General features: G+C 39.9%; 1 protein-coding gene across 1 annotated transcript; it reads right to left on the bottom strand.

Moving 5' to 3' along the window:
• Positions 1–123: 123 nt before the first annotated feature.
• Positions 124–24740, bottom strand: RBM22 (RNA binding motif protein 22). Its single transcript, XM_043988050.1, has 11 exons — positions 24608–24740; positions 24074–24127; positions 18450–18479; positions 17806–17938; positions 14652–14752; positions 14364–14536; positions 4830–5030; positions 3465–3629; positions 3200–3288; positions 2846–2977; positions 124–1173 (listed from the first exon to the last, which is right to left on the bottom strand). The coding sequence occupies exons 1-11, from the start codon at positions 24659–24661 to the stop codon at positions 1043–1045; spliced, it is 1263 nt and encodes a 420-aa protein (XP_043843985.1). The 5' UTR covers positions 24662–24740; the 3' UTR covers positions 124–1042.
• Between the last annotated feature and the right edge of the window lie 1076 nt (positions 24741–25816).

Here is a 25816-nt window from a genome sequence, read left to right as displayed (position 1 = left end):
AGGGTCACATTATTTCACTTCTGAGACGGGTGATTTTGGGGTCACTTCCATTAACCCAAAGACACCAGCCACCGGAGGTGGAAGAAAATGCTACAAAAAACTAGAAGTATTCTCATGACAACATTTGGAAAAATTGGCCCGTTTTAATAGCTTTTTAAAAAAAAATTCTAAAATTTAGAACAGGTCTCATTTCCTTTACCTTTTTCACGTGTCTACAATTCAGTTACATCCAAGCAACATTTCTATAATGAGAAAAGTAATAGCCTCCTACAAAGCAGCAGAAAATTAGATAGAAACACATGAAGGTGCAAGTTAAACAAAGACCCTTCCATAAGTCACAGCTCACCCATACAAACAAAATAAAAGGTTTGTTCATTTCACAGTTAGAAAGGTTAACATCTGCCTCCAGAGAGGAGGCATGAGTTTGCAATGCAGGCCCCAAAGTTTTGTGAAGAGATCGGTCACTCTGGAAGGTACAGCATAAGCAGGAGCTTTAAGACTGAAAAGAAGGTGGTTTTGTTTTGTTGACAGAGGTTCCTTCAGCAGAGGAGGTTAAAAGAGGAAAAAAAGTATCTAGGGGTATTTGATTTTCCAAGTTCGACCTTGGATAACAGGAAAATAATACTTAATGACTAGTACTAGCAAAAGAATTATTTTAAAAACATTGTCAAATGTTTGCTTTCACCCCAGATCAAAGTTTGTCAACCCTGCCCCCCAATACACACACAAAGAAATACATACAATTACACATCTCAAGGTTCCCTGAAGCTCCAGACTCACCCTCACCCTCTTTTTTCTGGTATGGTTAAGAAGCAAAGGACACTGTTACACCAGTGACCATATCTGTTAATGTCAGTTTAGCAGGACTCCTCCGTGGGCCCTGTGCTGGGGAACTTGGTTCCAGCTCACTGTCTGCCCATATTTTAGCACGTTATATGCTACCATGGAAACTTACAAAGGAAAAAAATCTTTACTCCAAGATTTATTTATTACATTTCTAAAGCGCTTTTCCTCATCGGAGCCCAACCACTGCAGCGCGATGTTAGGGACTGCTGTGCTTTCCTGCATGAGCCCCCATCCTCTGGGGATCCTGAGAAGGATAGTGGATAGGTCCTGGAGCTCGCATGAATGGAGGTGGTGGTCCCATCGGGTGGAACATATGTGGTCCAAAACCTACAGATGGGAGGGAACAGATGTGTCAGATTTTCAGTTCTCTTGACAAACTTTCATAATTTTCCTCTCTCTTCCAGTAGCACTATGTAAAGCAATCCAAGCCTAATGAAATACTGACTTCCAAGCCAGCCTCCAAAATTAAAGATGCCTATCCAATTACTTGTTCTCCCTCAGCCTTTCTCCTCCTGAGATTTTTACAGGGCTGACGCCTCTTTCATTAGTTGCAATCTTGAATGGCAGACTGGAATAAGGTATTTTTAAACAAGTTTTACAGAGCCTTGGCCAAAGGAAGATCTGTCACAGTACATCTAACGCAGTCCTCTATAGAACCTTGAGTAAATCAGTAAGTACACATTATGGCAAAATTATTAGCTGGATTGGTGATCTTACAGGAAAGCTGAAGGCACGGAAAGAAAATAAAAATGGCCGCAGGTCAGGATTAACTTTGCAGAGTTCTATAAAATAAACCCAAGGGATGTGGTGGCAAGTTGAATGTGTGGGTATTTGGGGGAATAGGGGACCAAGACGACAAGAAGTGGCCTAACAATATTCCGCCATGAGTACTTTCTAGATTTTCCTTGTTAAGATGCCAATCGCATCTAAGAAGCATTTTCTTCCTTCATGCCTCTCTTAAAGCACTTGCATATTCTACCTTGTAATATTTTAAAAAATCTCACTCACTAAGCCACAAACATCAGGATGGTATCCTCAAGGCACCTAGTTCTGTGCCCTGTATATAACAGACCCTTTGTTTTAGGGGAGAACCACTCTTTTGGATAGAGTGTTGTAGCTTGTGATTTGTAAAACAAAACAGAGATCAATTAACTGATGAGATCATTTTTATGTGTCATGCTGTGTTCTGAAACAAAACCAGTATAAAAATCTGGACTGACAATAAGGTCATTGGGGTTTGCCACTCTGTGGCAAAAATAAAATAGTCTGCTCTCAAGGAGTTTACTGTCTATTGGTGGGGGGGGGGGATGATACATACCTAAGTATATACCAAATAAATACAAGGTAAAAAAAATTTTTTTTGGGGGGGGGGGAGGAGGGAAGGAGACATGTATGTGTGAGCACAGGGAACAGCCTAAGTAGTTACAGGAGAGAACCAAGAAAAGCTTCATGTTGGGGGTGGTACTTGGGGGGGCCGCCAGGGCAAAGGGACTGAGGCAGGAGATGGAACATCACATTAACTTTGGTCGAATTGTAGAGTGTAAGAAAAGTAGGTTGGGGGGCAGCTAGGTGGCTCAGTGGATAGAGCACTGGCCCTGGAGTCAGGAGTACCTGAGTTCAAATCCGGCCTCAGACACTTAACACTTACTAGCTGTGTGACCCTGGGCAAGTCACTTAACCCCAATTGCCTCGCTTAAAAAAAAAAATAAAGAAAATAAAGAAAAGTAGGTCGGGGCCAGATTGTGAAGGGCTTTAAAGTCCAAACAGAGGGGCTCATATTTGATTCTAGAGGGAATAAGGAGCCATTAGAGAATTCTAAAATCCTATGTTAGAATTGGAAGTAGCTCAGAGAGCAATTCATCCAACCTACTTATTTTGTAGAGAGGGAAACTGAGGACAGATCCAAGCAGTTCAGCAGGGGCAGCCCCTGGGCTACTAGAAGTCCCTTATCATCTAGGGTAGAGGCTGATAAAGAAACTTCTGAAAAGGAAGGTCTTACCTGGTGGGGGAGGAGGTGCAATTCCAGGAGGAGGGGGCAAGGCAATATTAACCACTGCTGGAGGACCACTGGGAGGGAGATTAAAATAATTGGCAGAGGCTTCTTCTTCAGCTGCTGGAGGAGGAGGAAGAGCTAAAGAAGAAAATAACACAAATTAGATACAATAATGTTCAGTGCAGGAAAGCCAAAGAGGGAGTATTTAACCACTGCTTCCTCCCATTATTTCTATTCTTTGCTAATGGGAGCTCTAGGAGTTGCTACCTGTCATAGGGGAAACTAATTTTATTTACTATTCAAAGTAACAAGTTGGCTGTTATTAATGTTCAAGCAAGCAATAAAATGGAAACATCTTACCTCCAGGAAGTCCTGGGACAGGCTCTAGCTTAATTCCAGAGTCTGTGGTTCCTTCTTTTTCCTTTTCTTTTCCTCTGGCTGCTTGAGATCTGAAACATAAAACAAAATCGGAATATCATCGGATGATGCCAAGCAAGATGACACAGACACTGCCTACTACCACTTTAGGCTACCCCCAAATCCACTAATATTCAAAGAAGTTTAATGTTATTCTGCAATACTGACATTAAAAATGTTAAAAGACAAACATAAACACCAATCTCACCTTCCCCATTTCACATTAAGCCGGCGCCCATTTACAATCAGTTTGTTGAAGGACTTCTCAGCAGCCATCTCGGCAGCCTGTCTTGTAGCAAATTGGATGAAAGCACACTGCTGCCTCTGGACAACGGTTATCGTTCGGATCTCACCAAACTGGTAAAAGTGATTTCTATATGGATAGAAAGACAGACAAGCCGGAGTCTAACTTAATTTAAACACAGAGCACAGTTCCACAAGATGACATGGATATCTCCAGCCGACTGGAAACAGATGAACTCTTCCTCTGTCACAGAGAAGACAGCCACCTGGTGACCCCTGGGAAATTTCTCCCTCATTCCTTTCTTCATCCTGGTTTCTAAGAGAATGAGCAAAAGAGGAGTGCCAGCCAACTATACTGCTTTTATTATCGCATGGAATGTCTGGACATGTGGTATGAAATGAAATAAACTCAATGAGGTAGGGTGAATGCTCCTTAAGGAATATGGAAGTCCTCTTCCTCTCCCCTCAGGGCAAACTTCTGAGGCAATGGCTCATCTTTTCCTTTATTACCTCCTCAAGTTCTTGGTTATCATCCTAACCCCCTTTACTTGCCTTATCATCTTGGAATCCAATTAGGGAAGAAAAACAATACCTATACTTCTTTACTGGGGACAGAGGAGACACAGACACACACTAGACACACACTCTCTCTCTCTCTCCCCTCATTAAGGGAAGACTCAGAAATACTGTCTCCACTTCCTTGGGATTACCATTACAATTTTTGTCACTACTCCTTATTTAACCAGGACCACTTCTGTGGTTGACCAGGTGGGTGGCACCGTGGATAGAGAGCTGAACCTAGAATCAGGAACAACTGAGTTCAATCCAGTCTCTGATGGCTTACTAGCTGTGTGAGTCTGGGTGACTGACTCACCCATTTGCCTTACTTTCCTCATCTGTAAAATGAGCTGGAGAAGGAAATGGCAAATCACCCGATTATTTTTGCTAGGAAAACCCCAAACAGAGGAATATGGGTCAGATACAACTAAAAACAAGTGAACAACAACAAACTCTGTTGTTAGGTGAACCTCATGAAACTTTTATCATTAATACCTCCTTCTAGAAATTTTCTAGGAAATGTTTCCGTATGTATAATGTGAAATGTATCAGAGTATTATGTCCAAACTGCTCATTTATCTTTATGCCTAGACACATCATAAAACTTCAGATATAACAAGATCACCAGATTTAACATAAATCCAAAGAACAAATCTCTCAATCTGCTGCCTTACATAAACTTCCATTACCTGTCACTATTGCATGGGTGCTATCTTTTCAGTGGTGATAGGGTGGAGGAAGCTTCCTAAACAATTAAAATATATGCACATACCTGAGATCTGTTTCACTGATTGTATCTCCTAGGCCACCAACATATAGTGTGGTAATGGTCTTATCATCTGGAGGGTCCAGGCGAGGCATTGTTGAAGCCCGTTTTAGAAGTTTATCAGCCACAGGATCATTAATACCATAGTAACGATCTTTGATGTTCTGATCAGCAAGAGGATCATCAGGGTCTGTAGGCTTTTCATGCCTACAGATTAAAATGAAAACAACAATGTTGACTTTAAAGCTAAAGGAAGGCAAAATTTCCCTTAGGCTGCACAATGGAGTAAGTTTACTTCAAACAAAGTCATAGAATAGAATAAAATACGCATCAAAGTTGAACACCACATTAAATTAGCTATGCTAAACAACCTCCTCATTTCTTAATACCCACAGTTCCCTTCTTCATAGGTGTTGCTATCTAGTTCATAGGTATGGGATGGATTAGATGGCTCCTTTCCAAGTCAAACTGTAATTCTATATTCATTGCCAGCCTTCTCATTAATTGTGATTCTCGAACACTGTTCCTTTAGCGCTTTGAACCCCTCAATCCATATCTTCCAACTTCACTTTAAGACATTCAAGAAAGATAATCACACCTTAGATCTCACTAGAAACTTCAGCTCCACAAGTATGGACTCTGAAATTCCTTGCACTAGCCATAACTCCCTGTTCTACCTTTCCTACTTCCTTACTACTCACCTTAACTATAACTCAGTCCCACAGGATTCCACTCCATCAACTCTGTTCTAGCAGCCATACTTCCCTCCCTACACAATCTGCCACTTCAATAATAACCTCTCCTACTTTTCTTCCCTTGACATTTCACAATTTTCACCCAGATAACTGGCAACCCTGGATTGTTTCTGCCATTTGTCTCTCCTCATGCCTACTTTGAGCTACTAAAATGCAGTTGAAGAAAAAAAATCATAAAAGTGCCAACCAACTCCACTGTCAATATATGCTAATTTCAACTGAACTCTCAATGTTGCATGGCAATCCTTTTTCACTAATTTCAATCACTACATTTCCCAAAAATCTGTTCCATAGCTCTTTTGTTACAACAATGAATTGAGGTATTTACTGAACACAGAGTATGGTGCCTTGGTGAAATATACAGTAGGTATCTCCAAGAAGTTTACAATTTAGTAAGATTGTTTCACATGCCTAAAGTACAGACAAAATTGGAAAATACTATCAATACTGCTCTGGCAAGGTGATTTTGAACCTACTAAATTCTTCTAAATCAGGGATCTTAACCTAAGGTCTATGAACTAAAAAAAAAAATTCTTTTGATAATTATATTTCTTTTTATGGTGAGGGCAATTAGGGTTAAGTGACTTGCCCAGGGTCACACAGCTAGTAAGTGTCAAGTGTCTGAGGCCGGATTTGAACTCAGGTCCCCCTGACTCCAGGGCTGGTGCTATATCCACTGTGCCACCTAGCTGCCCCGATAACTACATTTCAATATAATTGTTTTCTCTTGTAATCCTATGTATTTTATACATTTAAAAATACTATAATGGGAAGAGTGAACAACCTTAAAAAATAGTTTAAGAAACCCTGCTCCAAATCTTCTTGTGTGTGTTTATTGATGTTTTTTACATCACCAGAGTTTCCCATGTATCCCTATCCATCCTGTTCCTGAAAGCCATCTCCTAAGATGGAGAGGGGAAAAAAAGTGAGCATAACTGACTGATACAGTGAAAAAGTCTAACACTTATGGATTTTCCTGTTCCACAAAGGGGGAGGTTGGGGGTGTCTTCTCATAGCTCTTTATTTAAGTCCCACTTGATTTTTTTTTTTTTTGCCGAGGGCAATGACGGTTAAGTGACTTACCCAGGGTCACACAGCTAGTAAGTGCCAAGTGTCTGAGGCTGGATTTGAACTCGGGTCCTCCTGAATACGGGGCCAGTGCTTTATCTACTGTGCCACCTAGCTGCCCCCGATTTGATCTTTATAATTTTATCACACTTTAATTTTTTAGTTGTCCTTTAATTTCAATTTCCATTGTCATAGTTACTATATTTATTATTTTCTTGGCTTTTTTTTCACTATGCCATCAGTTCAAATAGATCTTTCCATACTTTTCTGTATTCATTACAAACATAATTTCTTACAGCACAGTAATATTCTATTATATTCATGTACCACAATGTTTTGCCACTCCCCAATTGATGGGTATCTATTCTGTTTCCAATTCTTAGTTGCTACAAAAAAAGTGCTGTTATATTTTGGAGTGTATAGGGATTTTATTCTCATTGATGTCTTTCTTGGCTATAAACCTAGCAATGCAGTTTCTGATTCAGGATACTGACATTTTAGTCATTTTTTTGAGGCATAATTCCAAATTCCTTTAGAAAATGGTTGTATTACTTCACAGGTCTACCAGTAATATATTAGTGTGTCTATATTTTTCCACAATCCCTACAACATTGACTGTTGTCATTTTTGGTCATTTCTGCTAATTTGCATTTCTTTTATTATTAGTAATTTGGAACATTTTTTCATGCAGTTGTGAATACTCTGCTATTCTTTTGAGAACTATTTGTTTATTTTTTTGACCACTTATTTACTGGGCAATGTTTATCAGCCATGTATTTCTTAATTGTTTATATATCTTGAATACTAAACCCTTATCAGATAAATCTAATAAAAATATATTTTTTTCTTATTTAACTACTTCCTTTCTTATCCTAGATGCATTAATGTTGTCTTAAGTTTTTCAGCTTCACGTAATCAAAATGATCTAATTTATCTTTTTTAATTGCTTGTATCTCATTTTGTTAAGAATGCATCTTCTGGGGCAGCTAGGTGGCGCAGTGGATAAAGCACTGGCCCTGAATTCAGGAGTACCTGAGTTCAAATCCAGCCTCAGACACTTGACACTAGCTGTGTGACCCTGGGCAAGTCACTTAACCCCCATTGCCCCGCCAAAAATAAATAAATAAATAAATAAGCAAAAGTTGATTCCCCCCCCCCCAAATGTTTAAAAAAAAAAAAAGAATGCATCTTCTACTGGGGCATCTAGGTGGTGCAGTGGATAAAGCACAGGCCCTGGATTCAGGAGGACCTGAGTTTAAATGCAGCCTCAGACACTTGACACTTACTAGCTGTGTGACCCTGGGCAAGTCACTTAACTCTCATTGCCCCCCTCCCCCCAAATACATGTAAAAATACATCTTTTATCCATAACTGTGAGAGCTCTTTTAATTTTAAAAATAGTATTATCTTTAATATTAAGGTCATGTATTCACTTAGAATGCATTTTGTGTTATATGGTTTAAAGTGCCGGACTAAGCCCAATTTCTGCCTGATTGCTTTCCAGCTTCCCCAGCAGTTTTTTAAATCAAATGTGAAGTTTTTATGTTTTCCATTTTATCCAACAGTAGGTTAATGAGTTCTGCTGTTCCAGAATCTCCCTTGTCAAGTCTGTTCCATATCTCTCTATTCTTTAACTAATACCAGATGGTTTTGATGACTGTTGTTTTATAATAATAGTTTGAGGCCTGGAAGTGCTGTTCTCCCTTTGTCCTTACTTCTTTTCATCATTTCCCTTGATGTTCTAAATCTTTTGCTTCTTTCAAATGAATTTTGTTATTATTTTATAAAGCTCTGTAAAGCATCTTCTTGGTAATTTGAGTGGTATAGCATAAAAGTAATCATTAATTTTGGTAGTATTATTATTATATTGGCATGGTTGAGCCAAGAGTACTGAATATTCTTACAGTTATTTAGGTTGTTCTTTATTTCTTTAAGAGGCACTTTATAATTGAATCTATACAATCTTTTACATGCTCTGAGAAGTTGGTCCCCAGTTATCTGGAATTGAATTTTCCTTTATTGTTTCTTGTGTTTTGTTATTATTACATAGAAATGTTGATTTCTGCAGATTTATTCTGTAGTCTGCAATTTTGCTTATTGTTTCAATTAGTATCTTTGATTAGTCCCTGGGGTTTTCCAAGTAAACCATCATATCATCAGCAAACAAAGATAGTTTTATCTCTTTACCTATCCTTATTCCTTTCTCTTATCTTACTGCTATTAGCAGCATTTCCAGAACCATACCAAATAATAGTGAGGAGAGTGATCATCCATCACTCCTGTATTTACTGAAAAAGGTTCTGGTGTATCCCCATTGCAGATGATGCTTGCTTTTGGTTTTAGATACTTTTTATGGTATTAAAAAAGGTCCATTTATGCCTATACTGGGTAAGGTTTTTAGCATAAAGTCTTGTACTTTGTTCAAGGCTTTTGCTGCCATCTATTGAGATGATCATGCGACTTTGTATGCTTTGTTTTTTTATGATTATGTTGATTCTTAAACCAGCACTTGATCATCATGATTTCTTGAGATAAATTGCTGTAGTTTGACAGAATTTTGTTTAAAATTTCTGAATCAACGTCCATTAATTTTGTTTTATCTTTCTCTGATTTAGGCATTAGGATTTTATTTGTATCATAAAAGGGTTTTTCCCCCTCAGTTTTTGAGAATAATTTAAAAAATATGCAAACTAACTTCTTAAAGAGTTCTGTGAATCCATCGACTTAGGAGTTTCTTTGCTTTTGGTAGTCCCTTTAGAACTATATCTATATCCTATCCTTTCTAAGTGGTATGCTAATAATTTGGTTATTTTATATTTCTGAAGGTATTCCTCTATTTCTTTTTTATTCTCAATGTTATTAGCATTTAACTGCATAATATGTTCTGGTTACCCTTTTTATTTCTTCTGTGATTTCACCTTGTTCAGCTGCTATTTTACTGATTTGATTTTCTGTTCTTTTTAAAATTGGATTAGCTACGGGTAAATCAAATTTATTAGTCTTTTCAAAGAATCAGCTTTTATTTTATCATTTTTAAGGCTTTTTTTGTTTCCAATTTATCTGTTTTCCTACTAATTTTAACATCTCCTTTTTTTTGGTGCTTATTTTAGATTTGTTAATTTTCTAATTTTCAAAAATGCATTCACTTCATTAATCTTTTTTTCCTATTTTGTTAATTTATGTTTGTAAGGATATGATTTTCCCTTTCGGCTACATGCCAGAAATTTTGGTATGTTGTTCATCGTTATCTTTTTTTTTTTAAAGTTATTGTTTTTTTATGGTTTGTTCTTTGATCAATTCATTATTTCTGATTTCACTGTTAAGTCTCCATTTGGGTTTTTATCTTTTGTATGTGGCCCCTGAAGTGATTTCTATTCTTACTGCATTATGATCTGAAAAGTATGTATTTACTGTCTCTTTCATTTGTTTGTAATATTTGTGTTCTAGTACAATTACACACACACACACACACACACACTCACTCTCTCTCTCTCTCTCTCTTTCTTGCTGTCCCATTTAGAACACTCTACAAAGTCTTTTAACTCTAGTTTCTCCAGAAATTTGCTCAGTTCCACATTTTTCCTTTTGTTTATCATATCTTTCTGTTAGACTTAACCAAAACTGATAGTGTGATAATGAAGTCTCCTGTCACTTTTGTGTTACTATCTATTCCTTCTTGAAGCTCAGATATTTCTTTTATGAATTTGCTTGTTAAGGCATTTGAAACATGATATTGGTTTGTTGTTTATGCTTCTTTTCAGCATAATTTAGCTCTTGTTTGTCCCTTCTTATTTTTTTAATATTTGTTTTTGCTTTGTCTTACAGCATGACGGCAACTTTCGATTGTTTGGATTCACTTAATGCATAATAAATTTTTCCTCACCCCTCACAGTTTTATTTTGTGTATGTCTTTGTTTTTAAAATGTGTTTCTTATAAGACACAGATTGCAGGGTTTTAAAAAAAATCTAATCTGTCAATCTTTTTTGGTTTTATTGGATTGTATAATCCATTCACATTTAAAGTTATGAGAGTTAGGTTTATATTTTCCTCCATCTGTCTCTAAAATTCTTTTTCTCCAAGTCATGATTTTTTTCCCCTTCTCTTCTGTAAACATGGTATTATGTTTCTTAAATTATTTTATTTTAATGTTTTTAAGGTGTCTCTTTTCTCCCCTGCCCCCTCTCCCTCCAATCCCCTTTTCTTGCTTATTATTCTTTTCCCTTTTGGGTTTTGTTTATTTGTTCCTCTCCTGCTTTTATTTGCTTATCTATTTCTTTCTCCTCATTTTCCCCTTTAGTTACTCCTGCTCATTAGTTAGTTTTATTTTTTTTTTGTACCCCTTTCCAAGAGGGATTTCTCTCACACCTCCTATACCACTCTTTCCCCTCTCAGCAGTAGGGCTCATTTTATGCTTTACTAAGAAAACAGAATTCATTTCTCTGAACTCTCTTTCGTGCCTTACTCTGTATTATCTCAAAACCCTTGACAACACTCCACATTCTCACCTCTTTTACTCTATGCTCAAGAGGTGCTACAATGCTTAGCAAAGTGTTTGGCACATAGTAGGTGTTTAATAAATGTTTGCTGACCAAATAGCTCCTTTGTTTGGCAAGGACTACCATTCAATTTATATCCCTGATCCCATGTCCTTTCCATCTCATCCAATAGCTTGTCCCTGTAATCATCTCTAATTTTTCTGAATTTTTATCTTTCCCTCTCTTTTAGCATCTATCTTACAAATATGTTCATCCTTAAAAACAAAACAAACCTTCACTTGACCTTACAATTTTTAAGCTATTGTGCTAGATAGATGACTCTCCCTTCCACTTTCTTTCTTTCTTTTTTTTTTTGCAGGGCAATGGGGGTTAAGTGACTTGCCCAGGGTCACACAGCTAGTAAGTGTCAAGTGTCTGAGGCCGGATTTGAACTCAGGTACTCCTGAATCCAGGGCCAGTGCTTTATCCACTGCGCCACCTAGCCGCCCCCCCCTTCCACTTTCAAACTCCTAGAAAAAAATGCTTATATTCAACTAAATTTCATTACCTCCAACTCATTTCTCTTTTTTTGTGTGTGTGTGTGTGAGGCAATTGGGGTTAAGTGACTTGCCCAGGGTCACACAGCCAGTAAGTGTTAAGTGTCTGAGGCCGGATTTGAACTCAGGTTCTCCTGAATCCAGGGCCGGTGCTTTATCCAATGCCGCCATCTAGCTGCCCTTCCAACTCATTTCTCAACTTCCAACCATATCTTTCAAATGAAGTGGCTATTTCCAAAGTTACTAATGATCTATTAATTACCCAATGTGGTGGCCTTTTGAAGTCTTCATCCTTGACTTCCTTTGCAGTATTTGATACTGCTGACCATTTCCCTCCTTTCAGATACTCTCTCCTCACTGATTTTTCCAGAAAGTGTGCCAAACTGTGAGGTCTAAAATTCTAGCTGTGATGTCTAAGATCTAATGAGTGGTCGCCTTAAATCAGAAGTTTTAGCAAGACTTTAGCCTTTTAAGTATTTATTAAAGTGTATTAGAAATTAGCGACGAAAGCAAGAGAGGAAAACCTTAGTCTGGATCTATTCAGTATAGCCAGAGAGAAAAACTTGCCTTTCCCTAACAGCCCACGTGAAATTCTACCTATTCTGCCTGTCCCTGCCACCAAGCCAAAGTCTGGAAACGAAAAGGACCCTCGCTTCCTGGGTTTCTCCCCATCTGTTTGGCCATACCTCATTCCCTTTGGTGGGATCATATCCATGTCCTATCCACTATGTGTGCTTGCACCTAATAGTCCTAACCTAGGGCCTGTTCTCCCCTCTCTACACACTCTTGGGATCTCCCCATGGGCTTAATAATCATCTCTATGCAGATGATACAGACCAGCCCTAGCCTCTCTCCCGAGCATCACATTTCCAAATGGAAAATATATTTGTGGATGTGTCTATCTGGATTTTCCAGAAACCACAAATTTAATGTGTAGCAGCTAGGTGGCACAGTGGCTAGAGTGCTAGACTTGGCATCAGGAAGACCTGAATTTGAATCTAGCTTCAGACACTTACTAACTCTGTGATCCCATGGAAATCACTTAACCTCTCTGGGCCTGTTTCCTCATCTGTAAAATGAAGGGGGTTGGACTCAATGGCCTCTAAAGTCCTTTCCTGCTCTATAGTTATGATCCTGTGTCCCAAGCTGAGTTTATCTTCTCCTCCCTAACTTCGCTATTCACATTGCTGGGGCCACCTTCTTTCCATTTATCCATGCTCAAAGTCTCAAAATTATTCTACACTTTTATACATAATTATTACTGAGTCCTACTGATTTTACCTCTGTACCCTTTCAACTCCCAACGTAGTTACTCTAGTTTAGGCCCTCACAGCTCTTCTATTTTTTTAAAATAATTTGTTGTCCTAATCATTCTTCTTGCCCACATTGTATTTCCTCTCCAAAGTAGCCTTCACACCTCTGCCTGTGTAGTTTTCCTAATACATTCCTCTGATCATATCCCTTTTCTCCTACAAGACCTTTAGTGGCTCAGATATCCACTGAATAAATGCAAATAACCTATCCTGTCATTTAATGTGTCCTATAATCTGGCTCTAACTTATCGTTTCAACTTCATCTCAAAGAACCCCTCTATATTCCAGTCAAACCGCACCATATTCTTTCTTATGCTCATCTTGTCATCTCCTACCCCTACACTTTAGCTCAAACACTATCATGACATCCCTATAATGGACTCCCCTCTACCTCTGATGAAGTTTCTCTACCTTTTATGGCTTGATTCAAGCATCACTTGCTTCCATAAAGAACTCTCTCACATCTCTTTGCCTGAATCATTTCTTTGCACTTGCCATACTTCTTTCTTGCATCAGTTATTTGTACCCAAGTTTTAATCTCTGATTAGACTTTGGGCTTTCTATATAGTGGATATTTAATAAATGTTTGCTGAGTTGAATTTCTATTCATCGCATGAGGTAACCAGGTTACTCTTACCATTTAAATGGTAAGATCTTAGGAAGAAACACTAACAAGTCTATCCATGGTAATTAGGGAGATAGGGTACATGACACCATATGCTGAAAATCTTTCAGCTTACAAAGATATAGTATGGTGCCTTGCATACTTCTTTGGATCTGACCTGTTATTTCATTGGTACAGGACATCAAGGTGGTTTAGTGGACACGCTGCTAGACTTGGGAGTTGGGAAGACTCAAATTCAAAACTTGCTTCAGCCACTTAGTAGCTGTGTGATCCTGGGAAAGTCACACTCTCTCTGGAATTCAAGTTTCCTCATCTGTAAAATGGGATTCTAATAGCACCTACATCTCAGTGTTGTTATGAGAAACAAAAGAGATAATAAGAATAAAGTATTCTGTAAAATTTAAAGCTGGCTATTATCATAGGGAACTTCTAGTGAGGAAACTCCTCTACCAAGAGCAAATTTGCAACTGTCATACATCCTACAGTCTTTACAGTCATACAGGGCCCTGAGAGTTTAAATGACTTACCTTGAGTCATATGGCTTTTGTGTGTTAAGAGATGGGACCTGAACTTAGGCTTCCCTGGGTCTAGGCTGACATTCTATCCACTGTCTACCTTCCTCTAAAAAAATGCCTTGCATGGAACAGATACTTATTAAATAGATTCACATAGGTTATTGCCTCTCACTTAGGTGATCTCCTTCCCCATTCCCCCACAGCAAATACTAAGTGAGGCTCCTCTCATACCTGTATGGGCACTCCTCTCCTCTTTTACATTCTCCTTTCACCCAAAAGGAACAAATGTGAGGACGATTCCGTTTGTAGTAAGGGGTCGTCCGAGCCAATTTGAGTAGCATGTCACTGGTAGCTGTAGCCTTCCCAAGAACACCAACTGGCCGAGTTCCATCAGAATTAGAAATCTATAAGAGGATGCCAAAAGCAAGAGAGATTGCACCGACAACAGTAATGCTTGGAGATAGTTCCCAAATCCCATTTCCCATCACTTTCATTGAGGAAGTCATGGCATTTCCATACCTCTCGCTCAACATTCTGGGTGTAGTATTCTTTGTTCACGTCAGACTTAGGCATGTCATCCTTAAAGGACAGTCCTGCATCACGGACCTGAATAGGCAAGCCTGAAATCAAAGGAGGGAGATGAGAGTTCAGCAATAATCAAGTCTCAATAACAAGTTATATCTACTGAATATGAACTAAGATTTCAAACAGCGACTACTAACTTTTTCAAATATTTAAGGCTGTGTAAAGGATTGTCCAAATTCCTATATTGCTCGTCACATATAAAATACTGCTAGAAATAAATAAATTAGTGTAGTGGCTATGGCTTAGAAATCTTAGTCAAAAAGAATTTTTATAATAAGGTTATATAAGATTACATTATGCCAGGTTTTGACCTAGAATCTAATAATATGTACTACTTTTACAGAATGATAGAATCTCTGGGCTGGAAGGGACCTCAGAAGTCATGTAGTCCATTTTTCACCTGAAGCAGGAGCCACTTCCATGATATTCCTGATATGTGGTCACAGCCTCTGCTTGAACACTTTCAATTGTAGAGTTCTCAATGTTCTATGGGAGCCATTCCATTTTTTGGATAGCTCAAGTTGTTGGAATGGAAAACTGTCTCCCTGTAACTTCCACCCACTGGTTCTGACCTCTGGGACCAAGAAAAATAAATCTAATTGTTCTTTCACATGACAATCCTTTAATCACTTGACTCCAAAAATCAAGTTAGACTAAACCAAGCTTAGAAAGAATCATTTTTAATTCAAAGCATATGCTTTGAAAAGCACAAGCCTCCAAACTACCCTGTAGAACTTGCATCAAAGAAAAGAAATGTATTTGCACCAAGAATTTTGCTTGTAGGCCCCAAATTTAAATTTACAATGCTGGGGTTAGCTTTAGTTTCAAACAATGTAACTGGCCAACTTTAATTTGTAGAGGTTTGGATCCAAAAATTATAATAAATAATATTTAGTAAAACAAACTTAAAGGTAAGCTTCCTTCATTTAGACCAGGATCAATAGATATCAATACACTTTATTATGTGATATGGAAACCTTTTTGGGTCCTACTCTCACCACCACCAGAATACTATCTTTCCTATGTCCAGTCAAGTAAGGATCTGGGATGAATCTAAGTATCATTTGAATACAGGCAATTAATATACAGATAATTCTTTAGATTTTTTTTTTGAAATCTTGAACATAGAATAAAAACAAACATTTTAAAATATAAAGCAGAACAGAAAATGAGGATTCTATGTGAAATCACTTACATACAGCTTAAATACATATAAGAACTTTAGGGTACTTTTAAAACTGTCTTGTTTATTGATATATAAAGATAATTTTTCCTTTTTTTTTTTGAGACTGGGTCTCCCTATCTCATCTAAGTTAGAAGTGCAATGCCCACTAATGGGCTTGATCCCACTACTGATTGACATGGGAGCTTTGACTTGCTCTCAGACATGGGCAAAATTCACCCCTCCTTAGGCAACCTGGTATCTTTCTTACTCCCACTCATGGGGAATTCACCATATTGATGCCAAACTTACTATGGATGCCTGATTGATTTTGACCTAATGTAGCTCAGAACTCCTGAGCTCAAGTAATCCACCAGCTGCAGCATTCCTGGTAATAGGAATTACAGGTGTGTGCCTCTAATAGAGATAATTCTTAACAATCAAGGAATTACAAGGGCATGACACTTTTCTCCAACTGGTTATATTTCCTGTCTTCTCCATTTCCCAAAATACTAGAGGCACAATCTTGAAGCATAGTGTAGGTTCTTGAAATTCTTCTCTTCAAATTCAGCAAAAAATTATTACCGTGGCATTTTTCATTAACAACCACAATCCTGACCAGAGTCCCAAACTAATTGTTTTCATTTGTCTCATTTCAACTAAATTTCCTATCTATCTACAAAAAGACAACAATTAAAAGTTTCTGCCCCGAAAAAAACAACTTACATTCTAGTTAAAGGATACAATATGTACATGAGTTAAGCACAAGGTAATCTAATTAGGGATAGAGGGCTAGAAATTAGGGGGGCTCAAAGAAGACTCCATGGAAGTTCCACTTGAGCTAAATCTTGAAGGAATTTGAAGGACTGCATTCCTCACATGGTAGATGGCTTATGTGAATGAAGAGGTGGAAGATGGAATGTTAAGTTCAAAGTTTGGCTGGAATAAAATATGTGAAGAGGAGCAATGTGCTATAAAGCTGGAAGGGTAGGTCTTTGAATAATTGAGAGTAGATCATAATAGACAAAGTTTTACATCTCCCCAGAATCAGATCGCTTAGAAGTTGCTGGCCTGAGTGAGGACAAAGGCACTCATTCTGAGTGTTACAGTTCTCTTCTCTACTCCCTAAAATGCTGATATTCAAACTGCTTCCAAAACTCTCACCGGTATTATCAAAAGCATTGCCTTTTCTTTGCATCTTTAGGTCTTCTTAGTCCTCTGAGAAGTTATTTTTCTTCATTTACTCCTTCTACAAAAATTGATTTGAATACCTATTATGAATAAGGGACTGTAGGGAAACAAAAACTACCCCATCTAGGAAGAGAGATAAGAGTTGTACACAAATAATAAAGAGGTGCAGCAAGAGAGATACAAGAATTTAGAGGTGGGAGATTGCTAGCTGAGAAGGAGATCGGGGACGGCTCAACGAAAACCAGAACAGCCCTCTAAAGCGGCTGTGTTTGAAATTCTCATAACCTCAGTGGGAATATGACAGCACCAAGTTTGTTTTATGGAAACTTTAATAAACAATCTTGACTTCAGTTGAAATGAGGACAAACTTAAAATCGCACAGTAACTGCTAGGAGAACAATTCCTAGGTGACTGACTTCACTTACAACTTTATCTGGTGGAAATTCACCTACAAGGGTGCACATCTGAGAGGGGTGGACTAGGACTAGCCTTGAGTTATAACTAATTACTTCCAGGGGTTCCACTAAGGGCCAGCTGGGATCCCTGGTGGGTCCAGAAAGTCCTTGGAAGAAACTGTACCTTCAGGGATCGATCAGATGAAACCAGACTCTCCAGAATGGTCCTGGAACTGAACCCCAAGGTTAGATTAAAACCAGACATGGGGTCAGAATTAGTGAAGGATAAGGGGGACCATTTTTAGGGCACTTGTTGGTTCATCTGACAACACAAACTCACCATATTCTAGGTCCAAAAGGCAGGTCTGACAAACATTTTTTAGCTTGCTGCAGGTTTGGCACACTTCAGTCTTCTTAAAACGCATGCGAACACCGGGGCACCAGCGGAACACTGTGAACGGCCTGGCACAAATCTGGAGCACAAAGCCAGAGACCTTTACTGGCCCAGTCCCAGGCCTACTAGCACAACTACCTAATCACAGGCAAGGCCTTCTCCTTTGGAACAATTTCTGAACCAAGAGGGTTGGGCTGGCGTTTAATGTTTCAATAATCTTGCTTTATAATGCTTGAAAATTTAAGGAAACTACCACTGATTTAAAAAAAACTTTTATCTGTAAGGAAAAATAATATAAATTCCAATTTAACTATCCCAACAGGTACGATCAATTCTGGAGGACATATCTAAGAAGAAATAAGTCCAAATTCTAGTTGCCTTTTTGTACACAAGATGAATCAATTTTTGCCCTCAGACAGTTTGGCTTCCCTTGGTTTTACTCAAGACCATTAGAAGATAATCTATAGAAAAAGAGTATACAAATGGCATAGGAAAGCTCTGCAGAAATAATTTCTATTTTTCTAAGTCTATTATCTTTAAAGCCAACTTTACTAGAAAATAGAAGAGTTCTCCAATGCAGATAAACTTACTTTGCATTCTTTTCCATACTTTTCTTTGGTCTGAAATAAAAGAAAACTGTAGTTATTAGGAAGAACACAACCCAGCAAATGTGTCTAGGATCCCTGGATCTCTGAAGACAAAAAGAGGACAAAAAAAGAAGGATAATTCATCCTTGTTTCAATTATTCAGAAATCCTACAGAAAACTTAAATCCTAATGAAGCCACGATAAGTTATGGACCTAACTTCAAGAAATGGAGGGCCACTTATTTCTGCCATCACACCAAAACTTCATTTTTAGTTGCCAATTTTCCCCAGTGTAGTCACTTATTTGGTCCCCTGTCATCTGGCTTCTGTCCCCAATATTATACAGAAATAACTTTCTCAAAGGTCAACCATGACTTTTTTTGTTACCAATCCATAGTATTTTTTTCAGTCCTCACATTGTTAAACAATTTATCCTTTATAATGGTTTGTCTCTTCCCTTGGCTTCCTAGGTATCCCTCTCTTGTTTCTTCTCCTTCTGATCATTCTTTATCTCCTAAGAGATAGAGCTCTTCTTGCTCTTTCTATGCCCTTAATAAAATAATTTCCCCCTCTTCCCGCCCCCAACTTTTTTGAGTCCCTTTTTCTCTATACTATACATTTTGTTTAAGCCACTCTCATGGTTTCAACTGTCACCTCTAAGTGCATCCACCAAACAGCAACTCAATCTGTCTGACATCTCTTCTCATATTATATATTTAATTGTTTACTGGACAGTTCCAACTTGATGTCCTTCCCCCTGACACCTTACACTCAGTATTATCTAAAGCAGAACTCAGTCTTTTGCCTACAAATTTCTGTCAATGGCAACACTATTCTTTCACTTTCCTGTGCTCATAATTTTGCTGTTATATTTTTCTCCTCCCGTTCCCTCATCCCACACATCCAATTAGCTGTCAAGTCCTGTCAAATGCATCCCTACACTACCTCTCCCATAGTCATCCACCCCCTTGTTATTCCGACTGCTACCACCTAATTCAAGTCCCCCATTACTTTTTAGCTCCACCAAACGGGGAGAGGGTGGGGGAGAGGTTTCCGTTTCTAAGACTAGATGGTCCATTTAGTATCAAACTGTTCCTAGTCAATCAATCAAGGAACCAACTAGCATTTATTAAGCTATGTACCAAACACTCTACAATGTGGTTAAAGACAACGCCAGCCATTCCCTCTATAACATAACAACAAAAACAATGATGATAACAACTCACACTGCATAGTACTTTGCTCACAACAGCCCTGTGAGGTAAGTAATGCATGTCTCTGCTCAGGGTCACGAGGAGACCAAGTATGAATCTATGGATAGGCCAAAGTAAATCAATAAACAAAGGAAAGTCAACTAGAAGTTCTTGCCCCATACCATTGATCAGTTAATATAATAAAACCAGCTTACATATTTATATGTAGATATAGGCATCTACAATTGCTAATGTATGAAATCACTTCACACACACACACACACACACACACACACACACACACACACACACAGATGGCAAGAGACACACACTATTTAGAAGCATCTTGGTATATCAGAAGCAGTATCACACTCTACTGTATTGATCCTAGATTTAGCTTTATTACTTACTAATTCTACTACTCACACTTACATAGCCCTTGAAGGCTTACAAAGTGCTTTACTCAACATCCCGGGAAGAAGGTAATAGATAAGGAAACTAAAACTTAGAAAGGTTAAGGGATGCAATCTGTGACTGCACAGCCATTAAGTGACAAGGGCAAGATTTGAACCCAAGCCTCCCAACACCAAGCTGAATGCTCTACTACATCAGGCTGCTTCTATGTGATCCAAGGCAAGTTACTTAATGACGATCAATTTCTTCAGTGGTAAAATGTGGATAATATTTGCTCAGTCTGTTTCACAGGATCGTTCTCGTGATCAAGTTCAACAATTCCATTACCTCCTAGATATAGGGCATTGTGCTAAGCTCTGGAGAAATGGAAATGAAATAAGACAGTGCTTCCCCTCAAAAAGCTCATAAGAAACAGCTAGGCAGCTTAGTGGAGAGAGTGCTGGGCCTGGAGTCAGAAGACTTATGTTTAAATCTGTCCTCAGACATTACTACCTGGGTGACCCTAACCAACTTGCTTAACTGCTGTCTGCCTCAGTCTCCTCATTTGTAAAATAGAGATAATAACAGCATCTACCTCCCAGGGTTGTTGTGAAGATCAATCGAGACAATAATTTAGCTACGATTATTACAATCTAATGAGAATATGGACACATACACAAAAACTGTAACAAATTAAAACATAACATACAAGGTCTAAAAAAGTGTTATGATTCAAGAAGAGAGACACTTAGCTGAGAGAATAAAGAAGTGACAAATTGGACTTTGAAGGAAAGGATGAATTTCAAGAGACGGAGAAGGGAAGAAGGGTTCACTATGGGTATGAAGAACAGTGGCAAGAAAAGAATAAATAGAACAGTAAAAAAGGCTAGTACACATGGAATATAGAATTGCTGGGATTAAATATGAAATGAGACTTAGAAAGCACACTAAAGTCTGTTTATGGAAGCCTTGAATACTAGGCTGAGTTGAAGCTTTATAGACTCGTGACTTACGGGAGCTGAAAGGGATCTTTAAAGATCCTGTATACCATCTTTCTTTAAATACAGATGAAGAACCTGAGTCTGCTAAAAGTTACTTGCCTATAGTAACATAGCAGCTATTTTATGTCAAAGTTGGGATTTAAACTTGGTTCTGACTCTTAGTTCAATGTTCTTCCCATTTCACCAAACAATTAGTGTAAAATTACTGAAGTTGTTTGGACAGTGGACAGATGTGATTAGACTTTGAAATGAATTGGAGAAAGTAGACAAGAGGCTGTGAGACCAGTTAAAAAGTTATTACAGTAGCTCAGGTAATAAGGGCATGAACTAATGTAGTGGTAACAATGAAAGGAGAGAAGGAATATAAGATTATAGGAGGCAGGATTGAGAGGACTTGGCAACTAAGTGTAGGGGGGTGGGGTGAGGAAGGAGTTTAAAAAAAGGGACTGCAAGATTTGAAGCCTGAGTGATTAGAAAGATAATGTTTCAATGACAGAAGTGGGAAGATAAAGAAGGTGCTCAGGTTTAGGGGGAGGAGAGCAGGCAGTAAACATGATCGGAGCATGCTGAATTTATAATATCAGCAATATCTACGTGACAACATTCAACAAGCACTTAGAAATGTAGAACTGAAGGACAGATGTCAAGACCAGAGATTTAGGTTTATGGACTCTCACTACTTTGGAATATACCTTAGAGGAGTTCCCTCTATAACAACTTTGACAACTCATTCAGCCTCGGCTTAATGTTCAGTTATGGCAAACTCACTATCTTCTGAGGTAGCCCCTACCATTTGTGTTCACTGTTAAAACTGAAAACTGCCACATGCTTGTTGTAGTTCTCTCCTCTGAGGCTAGGGAGAACAAACTCTCTCAACCATTCAGTTCCCCTATATAAGCACTGACTCCAGTATTTGCCAGGTATTACTTGAACACGTCAATGTACTTCTCTGAGGCTGCAAAACAAGGAGAGTTTCACTTCTCCCATGGCCTTTAGACATCACAACTGGATGTGCAGCAAAAATCCTAAACTCAACCATGTTCAAAAAGACGTCGTTACCTTTCTCCTCAAACACCCTCCCTTCCAAGTTTCCTGAGGACTATAAAGGACACTACCATCCTTCTAAGCCCCACATCCAAGCTATTGTCAAAGCCTGCCTATTTCACCTCTGCAACATCTCTCCAATATGCCCCCTTCTCTCTTCTGACACTGCTCCCTCCCTGGTGCAGGATCCCATCACTTCATGTGTGGACTACTTGTGGTAGCTGCTGGTGGGCCTGCCTGCCAGTAGTGATTTTCCTAAAGTGGAGGTGCGAGCATGTCAACCCCACCCCCAAACTCCAGTTTCCCTTTCACCTCCAGGATCAAATATAAAATCTTTGATGTTCAAAGTCCTTCATAACCTAGCCCCACCCCCCAACTTTTTCAGTCTTACACCTTACATCCCCTCCTTTGATCCAGTGACACTGGTCTCCTGGCTGTTCCTGAACAAGACATTCTATCTCCTGACATTGGGCACTTGCACTGGCTGCCCTCATTTTTGCCTCCTGCCTTCTTTCAAGTCCCAGTTAAAATCCCACCTGCTAGAGGAGGCTTTTTCTAATCCCTCTTAAATCTAGTGTCTTCTTTCTGTTGATTATTTCCTATTCATTCTGTGTATAACTTGTTTGTACATAGTTTACATGTTGTCTTACCCACTAGATTGTGAGCTCCTTGAGGGCAGGAACTACTTTTTGCCTTTCTTGGTATTCCCAGTACTTAGCACAGTGCTGAGCACATAGTAGATGCTTAATAAATGCTTAATGACTGCTGTGGGGTGCCGACAGAGAGCTGGCTTCTGAGTAGAGAAGATGTGGGTTTAAGTTCAGCCTCTGACAAACACTGGCTGTTTGACCCTGGGTAACTTATTTAACTTCTCAGTGCCTTGGGTCACTGGAGTCAAATAGAGATTCCTGCCAGGCCCCATCTTGTCATAGAAAACCATAAATCAACACTATATTATACTGTTTTTAACAAATTATTTCTTAAACATTTCCCACTGTAATCTGTTGGGGGCAGTAAGCTGACTTTAGGCCTTGAATTTGACACCTGTGCCTTAGACAACTAAGACCTAAGCTGAACAAGAAGTATGCACCTGCATTGGTAGAGGGACTTTTCTCATTGGGACTTTCCTTTAACAAAGAAACTCCCCTTCTGTTCTCAAATAAAAATGAGGATGTTACTCAACAAAGTTATGTGATGGTGATTGTGAAGATAATGTTTTATAAGCTTTAAAAGATTAAGTAAATGTGAACTATCATTATGTAGCATTCAAAACCCACTTTAATAAAGTACTAAAAGTTTCCTATTCCATCAAGCACGTCCTCCTCCTTGCACCAAATTAAACCCTGCACCTTGTCGGGGTTTCGATCAAGTGAAGGCCTTCTTTAGGAAAACTATCCCCAACTTTTATAATCAATAGCCCTAATATTGCTCACAACATTACCAATACTGATTTGCCTGCCAATATTTGGGTGTAATCTACCGATTACAACCTGAAGCAGAGGGTTGAGAATGTCAAAGATGGGGGGCAGCTAGGTGGCGCGGTGGATAAAGCACTGGCCTTGGATTCAGGAAGACCTGAGTTCAAATCCAGACTCAGACACTTGACACTTATCAGCTGTGTGACCCTGGGCAAGTCACTTAACCTTCCTGGGGGGGGGGTGGGGGAGGAGGGAATGTCAAAGCTGAGGGCAAGACAACATTCATAGAACATCTTCAAATTATAAAGAGGTAGATGGGGGGCTGGGGAGTGTGGTGGCAAGAGCCGGGCTCGAATCTCCACTCCACCACCTGCTTCATAGGGTTTGTATGAGAAAACGGTTTTCTAACCTTCAAGTAGGAATGAAATTCGGGCTCTAATGCAAACTGTAAGAGGTTTACGTGATCGTATCACCTTCGGGAGAGGAGCTTAATAAACCCAAGGAGGGGACCGGGGCTGATAATGACACTTGGATGCCGCGTAACCCACACGGGAGCCCTCCAAGCCACTTCTCACTTACCATCCGGATGTAGGGGTTTTCTCCAAGGCACGTCTGACACAGAATAGGGAAGTCCTGGGCAAAGGCAAAACACAGAAAGCCGGGTCAAGCCGTGCCTTCCTTCTCCTCGCCCTGCCGCCGCGTCCCCATTCATTCTCGGGTGAAGGAGAGCACGGAGGAGGTCGCGCTCCGCGCACATGCCCGAGCCGGGGCTCGGGCCTCAGTTTCCCCACGCACGGCGCGGGCGCCCCTGGCTCGGGGTCAGCGCCCCTTGGCCGGAGGAGCGCGCGGAGGGTTCGGCGGCCCCCAGCCTCCCCAGGGCTTCGGAGGCCGCGGCTCTGGCTCCGCCGGTCCCGCCAGCGAGGCCCACGAGCTCCTCGAGTAGGGGCCTCGTCCTCCTCTTTCTTACTTCCCTCCTTCCCCCGGGCCAGAGGCAGCTCGGCCTCGCCCCCCACCCAACTCCTGCCTCCAGCCCCGGTGAGCGGAATGCCGGCTCCTCGCTCCCCTCCACGCCCCGCCGCTCCCGGAGCCCGGATCCCAAGGTGGGCCACCTACCGCGTCCTCCCAGTTCTGCCTGTTATAGGTGTTGGAGCCCAGAGACGTCGCCATCTTGGAAGTGGCGGCAGCCACGGCGCTGCCGGCGGAAGTCGGAGCCGCGGCCCCGGCCCCTTGGGCGGGACTGCTGAGATCCCAGCAGCCCCTGCGGCGAGCAATGGCGCTCTGGCTTCCTTCCGGCCATAGAAACACCTCCTTCTTACACACCCACTTCTTCCGCCCAGCATCTGGGAGCGTTGCTTTGGCAACGTGTTTCCTAGGATACGGGGCTTAGGCTGATGGGAGAGCATCTATTGCATCCTCCCAGGTCTCAGCCCAGGAAGATGGAACGATATAGAGATCCTGTACAGTGATGCAGATTTGCATAAATTAAACCGCAGGGAAGGACCATGAGTGACAATGCCCAATACCCCCAAACACCCTTAAGGAAAGAAAGGTCCTAAAAGTTGGAAGATGGCACTTCTGGGCCCAGACCTATCTGAAGCAGTATTCTCTGTCCCAAAAAAGATAATCTAATTTCAGTTCAGGTATTTATTTTAAGTCTCTACTATGTGCTAAGAACCATACGAGGTGCTGAGGATACAAATATAAGTGTGATCGTCTCTACTCTAAAGGAGTCTATATTCCTTTGATAATTGTTTTTCAGTTGTTTCCCACTCTTTGTGGGAAAACCCCATTTTGGGCTTTTCTTGACAAAGATACTGGAGTGGCCATTTTCTTCTCCAGCTTATTTTACATATGAGGAAACTGAGAAAAACGGGGTTAAGCAATTTGCTCAGGCTCACACAACCAATAAGTGTCTGAGGCCAGATTTGAATTCAGGAAGATGTCTTCCTGACCCCAGGCCCAACATTCTACCCACTGTGTGACCTAGCTGCACAAAATAAACTTAAAGTTCCTAGCACGTTCCTTTGGTCTTCGGCTTTTCTTGAGTTCCAAACTAGCAACTAGAATGCTCTGGTGTTTTCCAGAGAACACCTGAATTGGGGGTGGGGGAGGAGCACTACTTTTGTGGATATAATGGAAGATGTCCTTTTTTCATTTTGTTTTTTTGCAGGGCAATGGGGGTTAAGTGACTTGCCCAGGGTCACACAACTAGTAAATGTCAAGTGTCTGAGTTAAAATTTGAACTCAGGTCCTCCTGAATTCAGGACCAGTGCTTTAACCACCTAACCACCTAGCTGCCCCTGAAGATGTCCTTCTTGTCCT

The sequence above is a fragment of the Dromiciops gliroides genome, chromosome 2 (assembly GCF_019393635.1).
Source record: "Dromiciops gliroides isolate mDroGli1 chromosome 2, mDroGli1.pri, whole genome shotgun sequence".
In the NCBI taxonomy this organism is placed as follows: domain Eukaryota; kingdom Metazoa; phylum Chordata; class Mammalia; order Microbiotheria; family Microbiotheriidae; genus Dromiciops; species Dromiciops gliroides.
Note: the sequence above shows the minus strand (reverse complement) of the source record. Positions and strands in the feature narration are given on the sequence as shown.